This window comes from Thalassophryne amazonica, chromosome 13 (genome assembly GCF_902500255.1).
Source record: "Thalassophryne amazonica chromosome 13, fThaAma1.1, whole genome shotgun sequence".
Lineage (NCBI taxonomy): Eukaryota > Metazoa > Chordata > Actinopteri > Batrachoidiformes > Batrachoididae > Thalassophryne > Thalassophryne amazonica.
In genome coordinates, this window is record NC_047115.1 from 74,623,447 (window position 1) to 74,646,012 (window position 22,566).

A 22,566-nucleotide genomic window follows, 5' to 3' on the forward strand; every position below is an offset into this window, starting at 1 on the left:
ATCCAGTGGCTGTCCACTCATTCCATTAGAGCTCCAAATCCACCAGGGACTGACAGATTAGTCAGTGTTTGGAACCGAACAAATTATTTCAGTATTTTAGTAATCAGATTACTCAGTCTGTCTCAGTGTAACTACACTTTAATATTGACTATGCACTTATGCATCTGCCCACCCCCTTTTTTAGGCATATTTACAAGCAGCAGTATGGTAAATAATGTGAAGTGAATTTTGTCTGAGAAAAAAAGCTCTGAGAGTGAGAAAAAGAAAACATCAGTCTACATTTGTGTGCGATGTGAGTCACACAGAGGCAGGAGGGAAGGAAAACTGAACATTTCATAATTGGCTGTTCTGGAGAAGCGAGACAGACTGACGTCCCAACAGGCATCTGCCTCCTCTGCTCTAAAAGCCGAGTGGTTTGTGGATCGACCAGCTGTCCATCCGGAGGACAGGAAGCAAGGAGGATCCTCCAAAATACAAGCAGAGGGGACAGACATGCACAGGTGCTGCTGCATGGCGAGAAAGAGAGAGACAGGAAGGAGGGCAAAGAAGAGGTAGGAGGAGACTGACTGCATCAGAAGGCGAGAAGGAGCCTGAGAGCAATTCCAAAACAGCTGTCCGGCAGAAGTGCAGCCTGAGGGGGAGACATAAGACAGCGCAGTGTCAACAAGTCACAGGAGCAGAACAGCAGCCAGCCGCAGCATACACACACACACACACATAAACACATACACCCCTCCCACCCACGCATCCACGAGGGCTGCTGCAGTGCTTGGGGCACCAACCCCAATCTCTGCCGGATCTCATCAGCATACATGAAGTAAGTGAAGCAGGATTATCTTCTCTTTAATCTAAGATATCAGACTTTATTTCTGCCATGTAATCTGAAGTCTGCAGCGGCACACGTTAGCATGAGAGCCCAAGGCTGCTGTCAAACATACAACAGAATTGCAGAACTGGCAGAGCTGCATGATATTCAGAGACGTTTTTTAGTCCCGCTGCTGCATGTTTATGGCATGTTCCCCAGCAAGCCAGCTCTGGCTCGCTCTCTACTCTTTACGGCTAAACCGTCAGAAAGTGCTCGAACGGCGAGCGTTTGTGTTGACATTCCCTTCATGTTTCATGTTCTTTGATTCCGTTTCCTGCTCATCCCTGCCAAAGACAACTCTGGCAAGTGCCGGCTGTGCTTGCGGGTGGCACAGGGGAGCGAAAAAGAAAGAGGACAAATACTCCACCCTGCTATTCAAAAGAGTCCCACTGCAGAGCCTCCGGGCCCCCAAATGGAGGCTGCTGCCTGTAATTTAAGGGTTTTTATGCAACAAACAGCTAACTCTATTCTGTAAGGCTACCATTACCCTCTGCGGTATGCACATTTGCTTTTTATAACAGAGAGGGTCTCTGTGATTCATAAAGTCAAGGCCTCTGTTATATGTCAGAGCTGTTTTTTAAGATAAGAGTTAGTTCATAGGTCATATAACTACTAGAAGATGTGTAAGGAAATGCACTGATAGGAATAACTGGGGGGATTCCTGGGTTCGATTTAAAAGATTGGAGTAAATCAGTGGTTTTCGAACTGTGAGGCGGTTTTCAAACTAAGGGGCGTCAGAGTTCTTCTCGGGGGGGGGTGCAAAAAAAAACTATAAACACTGTTAACCAACAAAAGAAGAAGGGGAAAAAAGGAAAAACAAAACATTGTTAGCTAACATGCCAAGAGCAAAATGGATACATTTTTAGTGTGTAAATCTACCAGTGAGAAGACAGAGTTTGGGGCAACCAAAAAAAGAACAAAGTAGAGGACGATCTCCACAGTGCATCCCCACATCAACCGCCTGTGCGCGTCAAAGACCCAGACTCATTGCTCATAATTAAATTAGAGGTGAGACTAGTTGAGAGACTAAATATGTATAAAAGTTGAATTACTATTATTTATGTTAAAACGTGTTAGTTATGCAAAGATGTTTAAAAACACACACAGAAATGTTTAAACGTTAAAAAATGACCTTTAAAATATGACAAAAGGTAAAAAAGATAGAAGAATAGAAAGTTTTTTAAAAACATGTTTAAAATGTTTGAAAAGAGTGTAAAATGTGTGGAAAAAATAGAAAGTTCATTAAAACATGTTTAAAATGTTTAAAAAGGGTGTAAATGTGTGAAAGAATAGAAAGTTCATTAAAAACATGTTTAAAATGGTGAAAAGGGTGTAAAATGTGTGAAAGAATAGAAAATACTTTAACAGCATGTTTAAAATGTTTGAAAAGGCTGTAAATGTGTGAAAGAATAGAAAGTTCATTAAAAACATGTTTAAAATGGTGAAAAGGGCGTAAAATGTGTGAAAGAATAGAAAGTTCTTTAAAAGCATGTTTAAAATGTTTGAAAAGGGTGTAAATGTGTGAAAGAATAGAAAGTTCTTTAAAAGCATGTTTAAAATGGTGAAAAGGGCGTAAAATGTGTAAAAGAATAGAAAGTTTTTTAAAAACATGTTTAAAATGTTTGAAAAGGGTGTAAATGTGTGAAAGAATAGAAAGTTCTTTAAAAGCATGTTTAAAATGGTGAAAAGGGCATAAAATGTGTAAAAGAATAGAAAGTTTTTTAAAAACATGTTTAAAATGTTTGAAAAGGGTGTAAATGTGTGAAAGAATAGAAAGTTCTTTAAAAGCATGTTTAAAATGGTGAAAAGGGCGTAAAATGTGTAAAAGAATAGAAAGTTCTTTAAAAACATGTTTAAAATGTTTGAAAAGGGTGTAAATGTGTGAAAGAATAGAAAGTTCTTTAAAAGCATGTTTAAAATGGTGAAAAGGGCGTAAAATGTGTAAAAGAATAGAAAGTTTTTTAAAAACATGTTTAAAATGTTTGAAAAGGGTGTAAATGTGTGAAAGAATAGAAAGTTCTTTAAAAGCATGTTTAAAATGGTGAAAAGGGCATAAAATGTGTAAAAGAATAGAAAGTTTTTTAAAAACATGTTTAAAATGTTTGAAAAGGGTGTAAATGTGTGAAAGAATAGAAAGTTCTTTAAAAGCATGTTTAAAATGGTGAAAAGGGCGTAAAATGTGTAAAAGAATAGAAAGTTCTTTAAAAACATGTTTAAAATGTTTGAAAAGGGTGTAAATGTGTGAAAGAATAGAAAGTTCTTTAAAAGCATGTTTAAAATGGTGAAAAGGGCGTAAAATGTGTAAAAGAATAGAAAGTTTTTTAAAAATATGTTTAAAATGTTTGAAAAGGGTGTAAATGTGTGAAAGAATAGAAAGTTCATTAAAAACATGTTTAAAATGTTTGAAAAGGCTGTAAAATGTGTGAAAGAATAGAAAGTTCTTTAAAAGCATGTTTAAAATGTTAACAAAGGCTGTAAAATGTGTAAATGTGTCGACAGTTCCTTAAAAACACACAAATATATTTAAAATGTGTTTAAGATGTGTAAAATAAATAAATAAATAAAAACGACACACACGAAGAAAACCCCAGGGGTAAATCGTGCGTTCTTGCTGCACACAGCATCACCGTGGTGCATTTCTGCATACGGTGCCTCAGAGCTATAAAGCATCACTCAAGTGTAGCATCTGTTCAGACCACGGTAGAGTCTAAGAATATACCGACCCAGATATACCACACATGAAATCAAGTGTCTGAAAATACCCAGACAAATCAGGAGTCACTACTTAAATTAGCACATGCCAGTGATGACATATCACCGTGTCCTCGCGACTCTTCAGCTGCCCCTTGCTAATAGCGAAACCTCAAACATGAGATGATGACTCAAAGCAGTTTGAAGATGCTTTAGAGGTTCCACACCACTTTGCATCCAGACGGCTAGCTGCCGCTGACCTGATGACACACTAGTTTTATCCTGTGGCTCGTGTTGTGACTGCAGAGATGCTCAGGCAAGCAAATCTGAGGAAAGGGGCATTCGATCCTCATTTCCTGAGAGGCGTAATTGAAACCCACTGCCGTATTTGCCGATGGTGACATCGGCTAAGAAATACGTGCCAAGGAGCTTCTTATGGGCTGTGTCCAAAAACAGAGTGCAAATCTGCCCTTGGTCCACTTCTCTCCCAAAATACACCTGCTTAGCTGCAGATGGGCAGAAATGGATTCACTGGGTCAATAGGCCACAGAGTTTGTCTTTTATGGTTGTGTATGTGTTTAATGGTTTGTCAGTAGGATTTCTCAGAATGGACTGAACTAATTTTTATTAAAGTTGACCGGTAGATTGTCTCTAACTTGTAACAGTTTGAGGCAAACAAGTTTGAGGCAATTCTGCAGTGTTTATGGAACTTTAAATAGTTTTGCATGAAAACATCCATTACATTCAAGATATAATCTGGAAAGCAAATACCCCAAGACCTCATTTATCACCACTGAATATGAGCAGAAATGTACCTAAACAAAGCAAAGTGTGTGATACAGTTATTTTATATTTAAAGCTATGGAGCCTTTCAAATTTCACAAAACTGAGAAAATTTAGTTTCTACCAAAATCCAAGCATTATGGTGTAGGTTTATTTTTGTAACATGTTGCAAAATTCCAGCTCTTTGTAACGAAGAGAACATATTTATCAAGGGGGAAATTCCATAGTGAATAATGTCTTTTTCTTCATCACCGTCATGCAGACTAAGTACAGGAGGAAGAGCGTGTGAGCATGTTAGGTTTTGAGATTACCTGTGACTCCTCTTACGTTAACATCCATAAGATTGCTTTTATATCACTTGCAAATCTATAAAATGCTGGTCATAGCATCTGATCCCTTGAATTCCTCCCCCTTAGGGGTTGAAATTCTTAATTGTTTCCAGAGAGCATGAATTTTAATTATATTAGCAATATCAGATTATGAAACCCTTATCTAAACACTGAAGAATACAATTATAGTGGTGCCAAAGAAAATTATTTTTATGACTTAAACCTTAAAATATCCAGTGTTTAAATAACCTTTAAACATAAAAAAGTGCGTATACTTACGCACACCTCAGACCATGCCTATACTCAGCACCTTGTGGTAGAAAAATCAAATGAATCACAAACAGTTAAGAGTAATTATTATACAAATAATGGTCGTGAGTGCAACTGTAAGAATATTTGCAATGAGTTGAAAGATGGAACATATTTTTTCCTTTGCACAAATTGAAAACATTCAGTATTTGGTGTATATGACACCGAAATAGAGCCATGTCATTTGATATTTTACTTAAAATTAGACAGATGCTTCTTCTCAGAATAGGAAACCAAAAGCATTGAGGCAGAGATGGTTCTGTATCCGCAGCACTTCATTGCGACGAGCAGGGGAGCCACCGACACCGCTGTGCAGAGCACCACTGAGAATTTAAGCAGAATGTGTAAAACAAACATAAATGGAACCAAATTCATGGTAAATACAACCAAAGCACATGGTAAGTGGGGCCAAAATGGATGGTAAAACTGAGCCAAAATGGGCCATAATTGGAACCAAAATGCACAGTAAATGGAACTAAAATGCACCATAAGTTGACCCAAAAAGCATGATATGTTGAACGAAAATGTATGGCAAATGGAACCAAAATGCACATAAACAGAACCAAAATGCATAGTAAATAGAACCAAAATGGATGGTAAATGGGACCAAAATGCATTATAAATGAAAGCAAAATGCACAGCAAATACAGTATATTGAAACAAAATTTGGTAAATGATGTCAGTCACACAGTGGACTGTTTATCTGTACAATGACACAAATAATCAGTGTCACATGATGTACAATCCATCAATCAAATGTCAAGGATCTATTCAGGTGTCACATAAACCACATCTATATTATAATAGCCAAGTGGCTTCTGTGTGTGTGTGTGTGTGTGTGTGTGTGTGTGTGTGTGTGTGTGTGTGTGTGTGTGTGTGTGTGTGTGTGTGTGTGTGTGTGTGTGTGTGTGTGTGTGTGTGTGGCTTAGCTCACGCAAAAACCAGGGAAAGCTGACATTTGCCATTTTGGTATGCTTATGTATTTTGGGTCAAGGATGAAGGCTGTGAAAACGGAAAGTTGACAGAACAAACATTTTTGGAGAAATTAACAATTTTAGCTAACCAATAATCAATGGACATTGTGCTGCAATGCATCATGGGAGTTCTGGGTTTTGAGGTTTTAAATGTTGTTATTGCAGTTTGTGTTAGTTTAACAGTGTTGTTAGTGTTATTCATTTATTGTGCTATTGTAGCTCAGTTGGTTTAGTTAGTTTAGTTAAGTCTCATGTTGCTTTAACCATGAGTGACTTAAGTTTCATGTTGGTACCATGAGTGAAATGTGTAGTGTTTTTAATGTCTTTTGCCACCATGTTTGTTTGTCAAATTAAAAGTGCATGCGCACACTCATGTGTACAAGTGGGCAACTTCAATCACAGAGAAACTGGACAGGTGACATTTGCTGTTTGGTATGCTTATGTATTTTGGGTCAATGGTGAACGCTGCAAAAATGGAACAATGGATGTTCCTAACTACTTTTTGGACTCACACGTCATTCCAGCAGGGGGTGGTAAGTCATCTTTGTATTAAAAGCGTGAGTGTGGTGAGTGATTTTTAGTTCAATGAAAGTACATAATATAATTGTAAATATGTTAAAAATACATGGATGACACAAGAAAGTGAAAACACTTATTTCCTTTCTGGTCCATTTAAAAATCAAATGACAAAATAGAAGTAGAAATAAAACAAATTAATAATAATAACAATGTGTATGATAACAAACAATTTATAAATGCATTCAAACAGTAAATTAACATTAAAAAATACATAATTAACAGGAAATAAAAGGGTTGAGTGCTTCTAAAAACTGTTGAGGTCTAAGGTTCTAAAAACATTTTGGACTTACACGCCATTCCAACTCATTATACAACCTTTACTTAATTTATTACCACACTTACCACAAAAATGTCAGCTACCTATTTTATAAACACTACCCAATCTAGAGCCCACAGATCCCCACGGGTAACATGCTAGTAAATACTTTATGTGTGTATTTTTTTTTTCTGCCGACATGTAAAATAGTATTTTTTTTAAAGATGGTGTTTACTTCATAAACATGATACTATTTAACCTTAATGGAACGATAAAAATCAATAACACAGGTAGTAGAAAGTACGTTTAGAGGCAGTTTTCTTAAACCATGTTCTTTCAGCTGCTCCCATTCATATGAGATCATTGTAGCAGATCATCCCTCTCCATGTTATTCAATCCCCTATGGAACCAGCGTGGATCTCGGAATTTTATGATCGCTATATTGATTCATCATGTTTTAAGCTGCACGTCCTTCTTGGCAGAACATAATGTGCATGTTTCAGTTAAATCATGTAAGAGTTTAAAAAGCAGCACTGAGGGTTTTTTCAGTTCTGTGTGAATCATAAGGGTTTTTTCCCCATTTACTTATTTTATGTATCAGATTATAATTTGATTAATTACTCTGCACATGAATGAGACAGACTTTAGTACAGCTCTGTTCTGCTTTGTCAAGTTATTGCTGAAAATTCCAATGCACATTCTTTCTGTACACGTCTTCAATCAAAACTTCTATTTCTGTTGCTGCCAGGATGTTTTGTTTTGTTTGTTTTTTTTGCCTTTATTGCTGTTGGACATACCTTCCTCCCTGCGCAATGCAGCACACCGTGCACTGCACATGCTATTGCTAGTTTCTGCTCAACACAGTCATCATTTTCACGTTACATCTTTTAATGACTACAAATAATCGTTTCCTCACCAGAAGGCCTCTCATTTCTGAGTTGACCATATAAATAGCAACACGCCAGATGCTGGTGCACCTGTCTCTTAAAGGCAATGCCAGTTGACACCCTGACTGGTTTATTTCATGTTACGTCTAAAACACACTAATGACTAAAAGGAAAGTTTGTGACCATAAATGATCAATTAGGGTGCTTCCTTATGGAAATGAGACTTCATGACGGTCTGCACGGTGGTCAGAACATTTCTGATTAAACAAGACAGGACATGTACAAGCTTGCATAAATCAACATACAAACAAATAATTACCACTTTTTTGAGAGTGATACCGGTAATGCGTTACTTAGGGGAGGTTGCAGTTCAAGGTTGCGGTTCGACTGAACTGCCCACTTTGCCCACTTTCAATGTGCTGTGAGCTGTTCATCTGTGGTTTTGTGCAGTAGCTCCGAGTTGAAAAAACAGTTATCGTCTCACAACCTGCACTGAGCTTTACGAAGATATTTTAACGCTTTTTTCTCTGAGCCGCTGTGTGTCCTCGCTAAAAACAGCTGAAGATGTGTTAACAACAAATACTAACACTTTTTCTTTTCACCCAAATGCACCTAAAGTCTCTTTCTGAGGATGGCATGATGTAAAAAAAAAAAAAAAATGCTGATAAAACTTCCTTACCTGTCAAGTTGATCTTGGTTTCGCATAAATACACATTATCCATTCTTCCTTCTCAGAAAGCAAACCAGGGGTGAATCCAGATGGAAAAGGGGAGTGGGGGGGCATGGCTCCCCACAACACCCCTAAAAGTCCACTTTTGAAGACATTTTTTTTCATACTACTAATACTACTTATTATAATAACAATAATAATAATACTAATTTCAACAAAAATGTTTAGAAAGCATTTAAATGTTAGAAAAATGTTAGAAAGAATTTAATAGTTATCTTTATTTAAACAATGTTGGTTAGAGATTGTAACTTTTACTGTTACAGTGCTGTCAACAGTTAAATATGAGGTCAAGAAAGATGTCTTTATTTTATTTTTTATAATACAAGTATTTATGGTCCTTGAAGTCAAGAAACGGTGACTATGACGTGAGTATTGGCAAAACGGGTTATTTTCTTGTTGAGATGGCAAGGGGTGCTGTCGGTAGCTGCTACAAATAACTAATAAAATAACTACTAATCTAACTTACTTTTAAAATTTATTAATCAGTAAAGTAAGTAAATTACTTTTTCAAGGAGTAATCATTAATTGGATTACTTTTTCAAAGTAATTGTGGCAACACTGTTTACCAACTATAACTTTTCTTTGTACGTATGAATTTAAAAGATTTACTATGCAGCATGGATAAATGACAGATCAAGACACACACAAAGAATTCTTTCACATTGTTTGATAGGGTATTTTACTTGTGCAATGAGGTGGAGCTAATACATTTCCAAAGAACATGTTGAGCTTTATGCATTTTCATGGATGCCGTTGTAGATAATCTAATAGCAAGTCCCTTCGACTGCTCCCTTGTTTGCACACAGGGTCGCCACAGCAAATCCAAGGTGGATCTGTATGTTTAATTGGCACAAGTTTTACACCGGATGCACTTCCTGATACAGCCAAAAAAATAATAAATAAAACTTTGGGTGTTTTGGATCAACACGGCCATACTCAGTTACTCATTCAGTTCATTCTCACAGTAAAAAACACAACTGACATGATGATATGTTCCTCCTACTTCGCTGGTGGTGGAATTCCAATCATGTTTGTCAAACTGAGTGACCATGCGGGGGCCGACGTGAAGGTCAGACCTTCAGGCTTTCAGCATACCAGCTGACTTCAAACGGGACACAAGTGTTGACCTTAGGTGGGATGGACCACAGAGATTGCTCTGAGATTTGGGAATTCTCTACTGCTGGACAATTATGATTGATTGCTGACCAATATTATCATGTGTGATAAAACACAGCCAGGTCACTCAAGAGAACAGTGTTCACAGCCCAGACGTTTGAATTTTAAAAAGTGCAATCCATCATAAACATTTCTACCGGCATCTTGTTGCCTTGTCTTTGAAAACGACAGCATGACCATCACTTTGGATACACTGATCCTGCAGGAAGCAAAATTCGGCTTGGGGGGTTCATTTGTTTGACTTCCGATTCAAACCCAACATCCCAGTCCAGTGTGCACCAGCTGTCAAGGTCAGAGATGATAGATCGGTGGAGACGGGGAGAGATGCCGAAAACACAAGTGGGTGGAAGAGAAACTGAAGGAAAACATGAGTGAATCAAACCTCCCCCATTAAAATCCTGCAGTAGTACCCTTCATCCCTTTCACTATTCATAAACAAGCCCGCTCTCCTTCTCCTAAGTCTGCTGCCTCCCAGTCAGCCAACTGGTCCAGTCACACTCATGGCAGCACTCGAATATACAAGCACTCTTGGAGTGCAGCGTTGCCATTCAACACACTCACACATGTCACGCATCTCTCAGTTTGCATGTCTATAGATAGACCCGTAGTGTCTCACCAGGTTTGTGGTGCAATGAAAACCTGCACAGGAACAAGATTTCACCTCATACTTCATATCCTGTGCAGTTACTACCTCCACCAATGACGTTTGTCTGTCTGTTTGTGAACAGCCTGGAGCCCACAATTTTTCAAATATTGTTATTAAATTTTTATTGAAGATTCATATTCTGATAGGCAAGAACTGATTCAGTTTCCAAGGTCATAGGTTAAAAGTAAATGTTTTAGAAAATTTTTGGGAAAAAATCCCTATCTTTAACATTGAATGAATTTTCAAAAATTCATAACTCTGTCAAAAAAGATCAAGTTTCTTTCATATGTAGGATGATATGTTGTGTGGGCCGCTGAAGAGGAGGTACTGCTGGCCCACCACCACCAGAGGGCGCCCTGCCTGGAGTGCGGGCTCCAGGCACCAGAGGGCGCCGCCGCCTCACGTGAGCAGCTACGGTGACAGCTGTCACCCATCACCTGAGACAGCTGACGGCAATCATCTGTGGGGTATATCAGCAGGACGGCACCTCCACCTCATTGCCGAGATATCGTTTCTACCTACGAGGTAACGTATCAAGGCTGACGGAGTGTATCCTTTTGGATTAGTGTATAGCTTGTGGATTACTGTTCCAACGAGAGGTGGAGGTAACTTCCCTGCTGTTCGGAGTCTTGGGTGCAAACGCGCCCCCATCTAACTGTTCTTTGTTCCTCGCCAGCAGTACCAGGTCCGACACGCGGAGGCAGTGGCCACCTGGGAGTTCGGGACTTGGCGGCTCCAGTATTTCCGGGGTCCTGTGGCGGAGGAAGCCGTGTGGTTCGGGTCTTACCTTGGAGAGGCGTCTCCTATCTTCGAGCCTGCCCACACGACACTTTTGTGAATTGACTGTTGTCCATTTCGTGATTGGTTGTATTCGTTGTGCACGTTCACAACAGTAAAGCCTTGTTATTTGACTTTCTCCATTGTCCGTTCATTTGCGCCCCCTGTTGTGGGTCCGTGTACTGACACTTTCCCAACATGATATCCTTTATCAACTGACAAAGTTTGAACCAGATCTGATCCAGATTACAGATTTTGCAGCAATTTGAATTTAACATTGAAACCCCCAATCACTCTCATATTTGAAAGTGAGGTGCAAACTGACGCTCTCAATGAATAGACTGAGTTTGATCCACATCTGATTGTATTGCAGATTTAGCGGGTATCTGTTTTTAACATTAAAAAACCCTTTTGATCTATATTTTCTATTATATGTTAGCTTATGAAAACACGCTTCTAATAGGACTTTGACAGTGAAAATTGTTTCCAAGGAAAAAAAAATTGTGGATTTGGAAACTAGTGTTAGCGGATGTTTGCGCTCTAGTTTGTTGTTGTGGCTCTCACAATAGATCTTTTAACGAGGTCTGCAGGTGGAGCTGACAAAAGGGTGGGGGACGGGCCAAGCTGGACATTTTAACATGGGCTTCTATGAGAACCTGCTCCTTTCCATAGCCAGCATCAAACGGCCAATCAAGGAACTGCAACTTTTTCTAGTTCCTGGTATGCCTCATTTGGGGCCGCCAAAGCTTACTGTGCCAAAGACCACCAAACTCCTCGTCTAAAGTTGAGCACAGAGTTTTTCTTCTATTTATGCGGTGCAGTAGTCAGATATGCTTTATGTAAGCAGGTTCATGATGCAGGTTCATGCTGCTTTTCCACTTCAGACAGTAAACCAAGCAAGTTTTTGATTTAATGTTTCATTATTTTAGAACAGTGGTTTAAGTGTGTTGAAACAGTGAATCATCTCAGCTAATTGTTTCATGCTGTGTGTTGAGCATTTCAAAACACTTTGCTGCTTTCTATGGTAATTGTTTCCTTCAGTGTTTAAAGGTATTTCAAGACAAAATCATTTTCAGAAGCAAAGTGTGTTTAGTGTTTCACTTGGATCAGTGTTTCAAAAAGTTGTGCCCATAAGTATGTATAGAAAGGTTGGGAAACTTTAGGAAGGGCTTGATCCTGGAACCTGCCCCCCTAGCTACTATATCATTACCATTTGATGATGATAAAATTTCTTCATTTTATGGAGCCAACTCCTTTAAATCTCTTCATTTTTCATCTAGTTATTTATTGATTCATGTTTCGGAATTACTGCTTCAGCTTCCAGTGTGGTCACCACCACGTCTTGAAGGAATGAGATCTCTTTTGGTTTTCATTTTATTGTTGCTCTCGACTTCCACATGCTGTTTGATTGAAGGAATAAGAAGTCAAATGATTGCTTTGATTTAGCTCACTTGTCAAAAACACTGTGTGAATAAATGAGAAGCCAAACCACCAAATGTTTAAGAAAGAAATCTTGGCTCTTGTGCTCGCTTAGCAGATTGGTTCAGTTGGAAATGACATTGCTCAATCTGTCGTCTTCTAAATCATGACACCACCAAATTAGTGGAGACTCTTTGCAAAACTCATTTGTCACTTTTGAGTATAATTGCTGCACTTTTCTTGTTTTCCAGCCCGGCATATTCCAGAGAGTGTTACTGGAAACCTTCACATTACTTTGTGGAGGTGTATATCACATGGCAGAATGTCTTGCTGTGATTGGCAGGTTGCTCACAGAACAGCCTCTCGTTCACACCAGAAGGTTCTTGGCTGCAGAGCAGAGTTCCACCAAGGGAACTATCCAGTTCCACTTCATTTTGTCACAATAATTTCAAAACTGGGTAGGACAACTTTGGCTAAGTATGTACATAAAAGTGTAACATCATGATGATTATTCATTCATTCATTTTCCATACCCTCTTACTCTAATCTAAGGTCACGGGGGAACATAGGGCGAGATGACAGGCTGCCAGTCTGTCACAGGGTCACATATAGACAGACAAACTCATTCACACCTATAGTCAATTTAAAGTTTCCAGTTCATCTAACCTACATGTCTTTGGAAGTGGAAGGGAACTGGAGCACCCGGTGGGAACCAGCACAAACACAGGGAGAACATGGAAACATCACACAGAAAGGACCAAGCAGGAAGCGATCCCACAACCTTCTTGCTGTGAGGCAGTAGTGCTAACCACAGAGCCACCATGTGTTTGAAAGGGAAGCAGTTCTTAGCCCAGGCTGCGTTCAGCAAGGAAGGAGAACTGCTAAACTAGACTGTGGATGTTGTCAGGCAGTTGAAAGAACACTTTGATTATCTCCTCAACCCTACTAGCATGCCCTTCGTAGAGGATGACAGAAGACTCAAGTAGATCTGGTGCCATCACGCTCACTGAAGTCACCAAGGTAGTTAAAGAAACTCCTCAGTGGCAAGTCACTGGGGGTGGAAAAGATTGTCCTTGAGATGCTGAAGTCTCTGGCTGTTGTTGGGCTGTCATGACTGACACATCTATACAGTGTCATATGAAAGTCAGGAAAAGCACTTCTGGATTGGTTAACTTTAAGTGAGGAGAGTGTGTTCCAATTAAAGGGGAACCACACATCTCAGCCTCCCTGGGAAAGCCTATGCCAGGGTACTAGAGAGGAGATGTAGACCATTAGTCGAAGCTCAGATTGAGGAGGAGCAATGTGGTGTCCATGCTGGTTTTGGAATGGTGGACCAGCTCTTTATCCTTGCAAGGATATTAGAAGGGTCTTGGGAGTATGACCAACCAGTCCACATGTGTTTTGTGGACTTGGAAAAGGTCTTGGAGGTTGTCCAGTTTGGTGACCTCAGAGTTACATCTCTGCTTTTTGTGGATGACGTGGTTCTGCATTAAGCAGGTTTGAGGCCAACTGTAAAGCGACTGGGATGTCAATCAGCACCTTTAAATCTGAGACCAATGACTTCTGTTGGAAAAGGGTGGACTGTCTCCTCTGGGTCAGGGAGGGTTATTGCCCCAAGTGGAAGAGTTTAAATATCTCTGGGTCTTGGTTAGGAGTAGGCATAAGTTGGACCAAGAGATTGATAGATGGATTTTGGCAGCTTTGGACTGTTGTGGTGAAGAAAGAGTGGAGCCCAAAGATGTACGAGGCGTTGGAAGCAGCTACAAAATTACACGGTTTGCATATGATTCCTGCTTCATGCGCACTTAATGCGTAATTCGAGCAAATTTGCTCGAATTGCGAATTTGGAATTCGCACAATCGCAAATGTGTGAAGGGGCCCTTAACAACCAAGAAGTCAATACCAATCAAATTTGGTGGGAAAATTACTTGGCTACATATCTAGAGGTAGTCAGATTTTGGAGTAGTTTAATCAAATGTCATGGTCAAGGAAAACATTGTCCAAAAAAAAAAAAAAAACTTTTTTGTACATCTCAAAAACCAAGATGGATACAGACGGATCATTAGACTTTGGAGGAGTCTGATCAAAGGTCAAAGAAAACATGGTCTAACAAAATGCCTTTTTTGTATATCTCAACAATCAAGAAGCCTAGCTGGTTGATCTAAAGCATATATCGATCAGTACAATATTTTTGATTGATGACAGTACATAGAAGTCATATCACAAACTCAGACATTTTCAAAAAACATTATTTACAGAGCTATGCATATTTACTTGTGCATTTATATTGTGGTGTGTAGTGCACGTAGGGCATGCAGCAGCCTGTTGGCTTTCTCGTGAAACTTTTTCCAGATTTTTTAAATACATAACAGTATGTGGTAATGTTTTCAGGCGGGCAGGCACCATCTGAGATATATTCTTTCAACATAAAAGTGGTAAAGCAACAACTTCAACAGGGAGCATCAAACGGAGAGCAAACTGTTGAAAATGCATGTACAGCTAATGCAGCCTTCATTTGGAGTCGGATACACAGGCTCCACACTAATGTGTCTGCTGAATAAACATAGCCTACTTAAAGTGCCTGTGATAAGACCGGTGCAGTGTATCACTGTGGGTTTGGCCGCAGCAGGAATGTGGACGTTTTCTCACCGAAACCTTGACCGCCCAGGCACTTTTGTGCGGCGGTGTGCTCCGTCAGACGGTCACTGCTGACAGACCTCTCATGAGTAAATATGTCTATAAATGGGCAAGCTCAATCCCCCTCGCTGGTGCTCCACATGCACACTCCTACACAATGTCAGCTCCCTTCCTCAGGGTGTGTTTTTCCCATCCGCCGTGGTTACTGTTGTTTCAAATGGTCTGTTCTCTCCTCTTTCTCTAGAATTTCTACAAATGTCTTGGCCAGCATCACAAACGTCTGCTGTGTGCAACCAGGCACCATCATCATGACAATTCATTTTGTAGTTACCTCACAAGCAGCAGTGGCCTCAGTAGTCAGGAACCAGGCTTCAAAAGCAACTTGATATGCCTGTCTTTTTTTTTTTTGTGATCATTGTGATTGTTAAAAATGTCAGCATGGCCCATAGAAGGTTCACACCTGTATGTAGAACAACACAAACTTTCAGAGCTGACTAGGCAGTAGTTTTTTTTGGGGGGGGGGGGGGGGACTTACCGACTCACTGAGTCCATTAATCCTTTCCCTGCCCTATTAATCACAAGGAATTGTACCATATGTATGACGGCGTTTTAGGGCCACATTGATTAATTTTTTGTTTTAAGACTTCGAGAATTAGGTCGTAATATTGTGAGAATAAAGTCGTAATATTACAAGAAAAAAAAACTCATATTATTACGAGAAAAAAGTCACAATATTGCAAGAATGAAGTGGTAATTTTACGATAAAATTGTGAAAGAGAAAAAAGCTTGATTCCGGAAATGAAACATTGACAGCACACAAAACAGTCTCCGTGACTTCTCTCTGTTGCGCCGCATCCACGTCAAACTTCAATAAAACAGTTTTGCTTGTTCATAAACCCAAGTTTTAGGCACTGTTTAGTTTACTTCTAAGGCTGTTTCCAAAAAAAACCTTCTAAGGCTGCTTCCACATGATAGCGTTAGCCTACGTTAGCTGTGCTGATTTGTGTCAACCAGGAAACTTGTTTTTTCTCATAAAAATCCGACCTTATTCTCGTAAAATTATGACTTTATTCTCAAAGTGTTAAAATTTCAACTTTATTCTTGTAATATTATTTTACTCTTGAAGTCTAAAAAAAAAAAACAACATCAATGTGGCCCTAAAACGCTGTCACACATATGAACCCGGGTCCATATTCACAAAGAATCTCAGAGTCTTCTCAGAGAGCTCCCAGCTTAGCCTAAAGATTCCTGGCAAATAATCTTTAGGCTAAGAGTGATCCAGGAAGTGCCTGAGAGCAACTCTGAGCAAGGAGGGGACAGAAACTTTTATCTTTGTGAGGAGGTTGGGTTCACCACAGTCTTCTAAGAGCTGTGATTGTTTGTCACAAAAAGGGAAAGAGAAAAAAACAAATACGCGCCGCGCTCCTAGTTATGAATGGACAGCAAAATCAACTGATCATATAACCTGAACTGTATGAAGAAATGTGTAATCATGAAAATAAATCAATAAATGTCATGATGACGAAACTCAGCAAAATTGAATGAATTGTTACACAGCTCCAAATTGTTTGAACCTACCTCATTCACATGCCAATTATTATGTTGATTAGCTTATTGTTACGTTTACTCTCAATACTAGTAATCGTGCACAAGCGATGAGTGTGAGAAGCAAACCAAAGCGAGAGCAGAGATTGCAGCACACAAGCACACAAGTTCTTCTCAAACAGGCAAGTTTAGGCTCTGGCTGCTGGCAATGCTTACTTTGATATTAATAATTATATAATAATTATATGAATGCTATTGAATTTACTGCCAGGTATTGCAGTGTTATGATGACCTTCATCTCAGGCATTATTATGTTACTACGCTGGGTGGGAAAAGTAAGCTCATTCCTGATGAGGTCCACCACACACATTATCCCTGTGCCATCAAGCTGGTAGTGTGTTACTGAATCATTGTCATTCAACATATGGAGAATATCTCTCCTTCCTCTCTGTCTTTCTGCCATCTTGTCTGTTTAAGACACTCCGGGGCCCGTATTCTCAAAGCATTTCAATTTATTTTCAATTTATTGTCATTTATATAGCGCCAAATCACAACAGAGTTGCCTCAAGGCGCTTCACATAAGTAAGGTCTAACCTTACTAACCCCCAGAGCAACAGTGGTAAGGAAAAACTCCCTCTGCGGAAGAAACCTCAAGCAGACCAGATTCAAAGGGGTGACCCTCTGCTTGGGCCATGCTACAGACATAAATTACAGAACAATTCACAAAACAAATATACAGGAAAAGCTGTTGGTGCTCAGGACAGGAGGGCCTTTATGCTGCGTTTACACATAATGACAGCAAGTCACGAATGCCACAAAGTATACAGGCCGCTGATCACGAATGTGATGATTTGAGTCAGAGAGGTGTCCTCACGAACTGCTGCTACCTGCTACCATGTGTTATAATGGCATGAGTTGCTGGAGAATTATCAGGAACCATTACGCACGGTCAAGAATAATGTTCTGCATTATTCCACGTTGTTGCGCACTATTGCACGTAACAGTGCATCGTTACATTCTGTCACATTGTGAATGAGGCGAATTGTGTCCATACACACCCCCATATTCATCCTACCATCAGTTGCTGAACAATTCTGCTCGCTCCAGTTTGCTCCTCAAAATCCACAGCAGAGAGGAGGAGGAGACTGAGAGAGCCAGATGTGTGGCTCCATATGGCTCTCGTCTTGCGCGTTTTCCCAAATATCAGGCACATGCAGGGGGTGGAACACCTGCAGGAGTGCACTGAGGAGCACTGGAACGAGACTTTTAGATGACTTGGCGTCACTGTCCTTCTTCAGCATATGGCAACAATGAAACTGAATGCGGTGCAGCAGGGTTTAATTGCGTGCAGGTCAGAGAAGAACGCTGTCATGCTCTATTAAGGATCACCACTAATCAAGACGGATCAACACACTTAATTGCGACTTCCACCTCATGAGGCGAAATGAGGGTGGTGCGTGACATTTGTGGAAGATTTTTTGACAGCCAAATACATGCTCCACAAAAATCACAAATATCACGCACCAACACGCACTATTAAGAAACCTATTCAGATGCGTTAAGTCACATTAAGAATGTCAGGAATGTGCCAAGAATTACACAAATATGACATTCGTAACGTGTCTTGCCTATGTGTAAACACAGCATATGGCTAAAAGTATCTCTTAGTGACGTCATTCTAAGAAAAATCTTAGCATTCCTCGAATTCTTAGACATTTCTTAGAATTTTCCCTTGGTAAGATAAAAGTTATTCAAAAAAGCATCTTTGGGCTTAAGAGAGCTCCTAAGGTGCAAAACTGTTATGAGGATGGAGGAGGACTTTTAAGAAGCCCTTATTAAAAGTGAAGGAAAGCTTTTATTATAGGTGAACCTCTGCCAATCAAAGCTCAAACAGAATCCGCATCGCCTTCCTTTGCACGTCCACTGACCCTGCAGTCCTTTTCTCTTTCATTCTATCTCACATCGCACAAACACCCTTTCCTTCCCTCTTCCTCCCTGTTTTTCTTTGTGTGCGTGTCTGAGCAGTAGTCCATTCCTGCCGTGCTCTGATCCTACTAAAATCCTTTTCGCTTCTCCTCTCCCAATCTGAGGTCCAGCTGTTCGGCATTAGCACATCCATGGAGGCCAACAGAGGCTTGTGTGGAAATGAGAACAGAGCAGCAAAAAGCTTTAGACCCAGGCTTGATCCTCTGGCTTCTATGATTGCCAGATGCAAACAGATGCTGAGGATGTTTTTCTGAACATGATCCAGAGTGTTTTTTGTGGTGCTGGTGACCACATTTCTTTATTTATTGGAGGACAAGAGTCCTGTGTCAGTGTCAGTGCTCAAAAAAGAAGCAACCTTCAGTAAATCTGCAAGTGTTGAGCTCATGTTTGTTTTGGATTTTGAATCTATTTTTGGGTGTAATGAAGCTCCAGGCAGTAAAGTCATCATCTGAATGCTGACATGTCCTGTATTTCTCTCTGCTTTCAGAAAAGTGGCTGTTTGACCTCTCTACATCTCCAGACATCTGCAGTCCTGTGCGGACTCACGTTTCCTGATCAATGACATGACTGCTGAAAATAGTTTTTGAGAAATTTATGGCTAGTGGATTGCTGAGAATGTAACACAAGCTTCTCCTGGAACATCCAGAAAAAAAGGAGGTTTTCTGCTCTTCTGCCCTTCATTTCTCAGATATATTTCACAGTTAGCAGCCATGCCAGCGAAGGCACCCATTTACCTGAAACCCACTAATAATAAGAAGGGCAAAAAGTGCCGTCTGAGAGATATTTTGTCCCCAGACATGATCAGTCCCCCCCTTGGAGACTTTCGTCACACCATCCATATTGGCAGGGGTGGGCAGCGAGATGCCTTTGGAGATATGTCCTTCCTCCAAGGAAAGTATGAGCTCCTACCGGGGAAGGCAGATGTCCACTCTCAGTTGGGCATCCCAACTGAGTTTCTGAGAGCAAACAGCACCTCTGATGCTTCCTTTGTTGAGACTCCATCGCCAGTTCTCAAGAATGCCATCTCCCTCCCATCTATTGGTGGCAGCCAGGCACTCACCCTTCCCATGATCTCATCTACTGGGTTCTCCAAGCCACCAGAGCCACTGGAGGACATAGTAGGCCCAACAGCACCCTTGAAACCTAATGCTGTTGAGGAAGTGGAAATCCTGCAAATGGATGCTCTTTTGCGCTCCATGGATGTCTTCAGCAATGAGCCTTCATCTCCCTCCCCCCACGTCCAATCAAAGCCTGACGTTCTCCTGGATTTAATGGAAAATAAAGAAGAATCAATGTCTAAGGCAGTTGCTAAGGTTAACAAAATGAACAGGAGTGAAAACAAGTACGACAAACTGTCTTCGTATTGGAGTATTGGCCACAGCAGCGGCATCTACAAAGCTAACGGAAGCCTGAACAGCAACACAAGCAGCGACAGCTTTGGCAGCTTCAATCGAAAAGGAGACCTGAAGAAGGAAATGTGCAATGGCAGTGGGAATCTCAGTGGCAACTGCAATGGTTATGGATACTTTAACAATGACATTACCCTGGGCTTGAATGAGGAGCTCTCCAAATGCAATGGAGAGTGGGTGGACAGAGACAGTGGGGTGGAAGAGGGTCGCATGTGTGATTTTGAATTTGAGTTTTCCAAGCAGAAGAGTACATCACAGGATTCCCTCACCCAGATCACCGGGTCACTTCTCTCCCTTGAACTTGATCTGGGCCCTTCCATCCTGGATGATGTGCTCAACATAATGGATAGGCCCACAGCGAAGAGCAGGCCTTGAGCTGTGTGTGGCCCCAAGAGGAGAAAGGGAATTATTAACTATAGCCATGAGACAGAAAGACTCATAAAGCAATCTAAATGGTGTCTGGATATATCATTGTGATGAAAATGAGCTATAGTTGAAAGAGCTGCTTATGTTTTTATTGTTGGAACACGTAACCATTCTAGCGTCTGTGGAGTGTTGTTCATTTATTGTTTGCAATGCCAGCAGCATGTTGAAGATGCATGTGCTATTGATTTACAGCTAAAACACAGCCATTGTGCCTTTGATTTCCAGATTAAATTAAGTAACAGATGATAGATCTGTGTTCCTGTGACTTCCACAGCAGTATGTACATGATATTCTTACCCGTATGGAGGTACTTTGCTTTTTTTTTTTGTTTTTTTTTAAACATAATCTTGATTCTCAGGCTTTCTTATAAATTTGACTTCATGGTGTTTTTAAAATCACTGCTCTGTGTTCGTCACATAATTCACTGGCCACATTCAATCAACAGAACACTATGCATAGTTGTGTTTCAAAAATTGCAAGCCAAATAAAGTCTTTTTGTCATACATGTAGACAGTCTAGTTTGTTACAGGACATGTGCGCATTACATGATTTCTGCATTCACGTTTGCCTTCTTACCAAAATTAATCAAATGTTAAAGAATGGATATCCTTGATATGTAATGAAAGGGCTAAACCCACACTGGAATGGATTCTGTTAAACACTGAAACAGCACATAAAACCTCTGCCAACAGAGATGGCAGTCAGAATCTTACTTCTGACTTCGTAAGCAGTGGTGGTTCTACACTGAATTGCTCCCCGGGCGAGACCCCCCCTCTGACCACTGCTCCCCTACAAAACATTTTGCACAAACAGCCATTCTTTAATTCTTTTATTATTATTATTTATATTTTAGAAGTGCCCCAGAAATTGTCATTAAAACTGACATCAAAAGACCGCAGGTTACAATATAACTCATACAAAATATACATGAATTGCAAATTTGAATAAACACGCCCTTACATGCTAAATGTCTGTCATTAGCAGTGATGCCGGTAACGCATTACTTAGTAACACGTTACTCTAATCTGACCACTTTTTTTAGTAACGAGTAATCTAACGTGTTAATCTTTCCAAATCAGTAATCAGATTAAAGTTACTTCTCCAAGTCACTGTGCGTTACTATTATTTTTGCATTGTGGGTCGATAGCAGCATTAAACTTAAAGCATTAACCGTGGGCAGGGGGTCGGGGTTCGACTGAACTGCCCACTTTAAGCGAGCTGTGAGCTTTTCATCCGCGGTTTTCTGCAGCAGCTATGACTCGTCCTGAACCTCGTAAAGCGCGGTGACAACAGCACACCTGCACTGAGCTTTACAAAGACATTTTTATGCTTTTTCCTCCTTTATTTAGAATTCTGAGCTGAGCCGCTCTGTATCTGCTGCTAAAAACAGCTGATCCTCCACGACGTGTCAACAACTAACACTATTTTCCACTCAAATACACCTAAACTCTCTTTCTGAGGACAACATGATGTGAAAACGCAATAACTTTCTTACCTGTAAATCTGGTCATGTTTTCTGCATAAATAAATGTTATCCATTCTTTGTGCTCAAACGCCAAAGCAGGGGCGAATCCAGATGGAATGGGGGCGTGGGGCAAGGATGTGCCCCCCCCACAACACCCCTAGATTAAAGATCCAGTTTTGAAGCCTTTTTTTTACTACAACTACTAATACTACTTATAATAATAATAATTTCGACAAGTAAAACGTTTAGAGAGAATTTAAATGTTAGAAAAATGTTAGAAAGAATTTAATAGTTACATTTATAAACAATGTATGTTAGAAATTGTTACAGTTACTGTTACAGTGCTGTCAACCGTTAAATATGAGGTCAAGAAACAGGTCTTTATTTTACTTTTTATAAAACAAGTATTGATTTTCATTGAAGCCAAGAAAGGGTGACTATAAAGTGAGTTTTGGCAAAACGAGTATCATTGTCATGTTGAGGTGGCAGAGGGTTGTTGTCGACAGCTGGGGAAAGTAACTAAAAAAGTAACTAGTAATCTAACTTAGTTACTTTTACAATTGAGTAATCAGTAAAGTAACTAAGTTACTTTTTCAAGGAGTAATCAGTAATTGGATTACTTTTTCAAAGTAACTGGCAACACTGGTCATTAGATGCTATTTGTCTTTCATGCAGGA

General features: G+C 40.0%; 1 protein-coding gene across 1 annotated transcript; it reads left to right on the forward strand.

Moving 5' to 3' along the window:
• The first annotated feature begins 298 nt into the window (after positions 1–298).
• cdc42ep3 (CDC42 effector protein (Rho GTPase binding) 3) lies at positions 299–20,927 on the forward strand. The gene is made up of 2 exons (XM_034184814.1): positions 299–817; positions 19,077–20,927. The coding sequence occupies exon 2, from the start codon at positions 19,300–19,302 to the stop codon at positions 20,371–20,373; it is 1,074 nt and encodes a 357-aa protein (XP_034040705.1). The 5' UTR covers positions 299–817; positions 19,077–19,299; the 3' UTR covers positions 20,374–20,927.
• The last annotated feature ends 1,639 nt before the right edge of the window (positions 20,928–22,566 follow it).

Bases quoted from the DNA above. Each gene is read 5' to 3' on its own strand.
- cdc42ep3 (XM_034184814.1), top strand. From the start codon at position 19,300: ATGCCAGCGAAGGCACCCATTTACCTGAAACCCACTAATAATAAGAAG.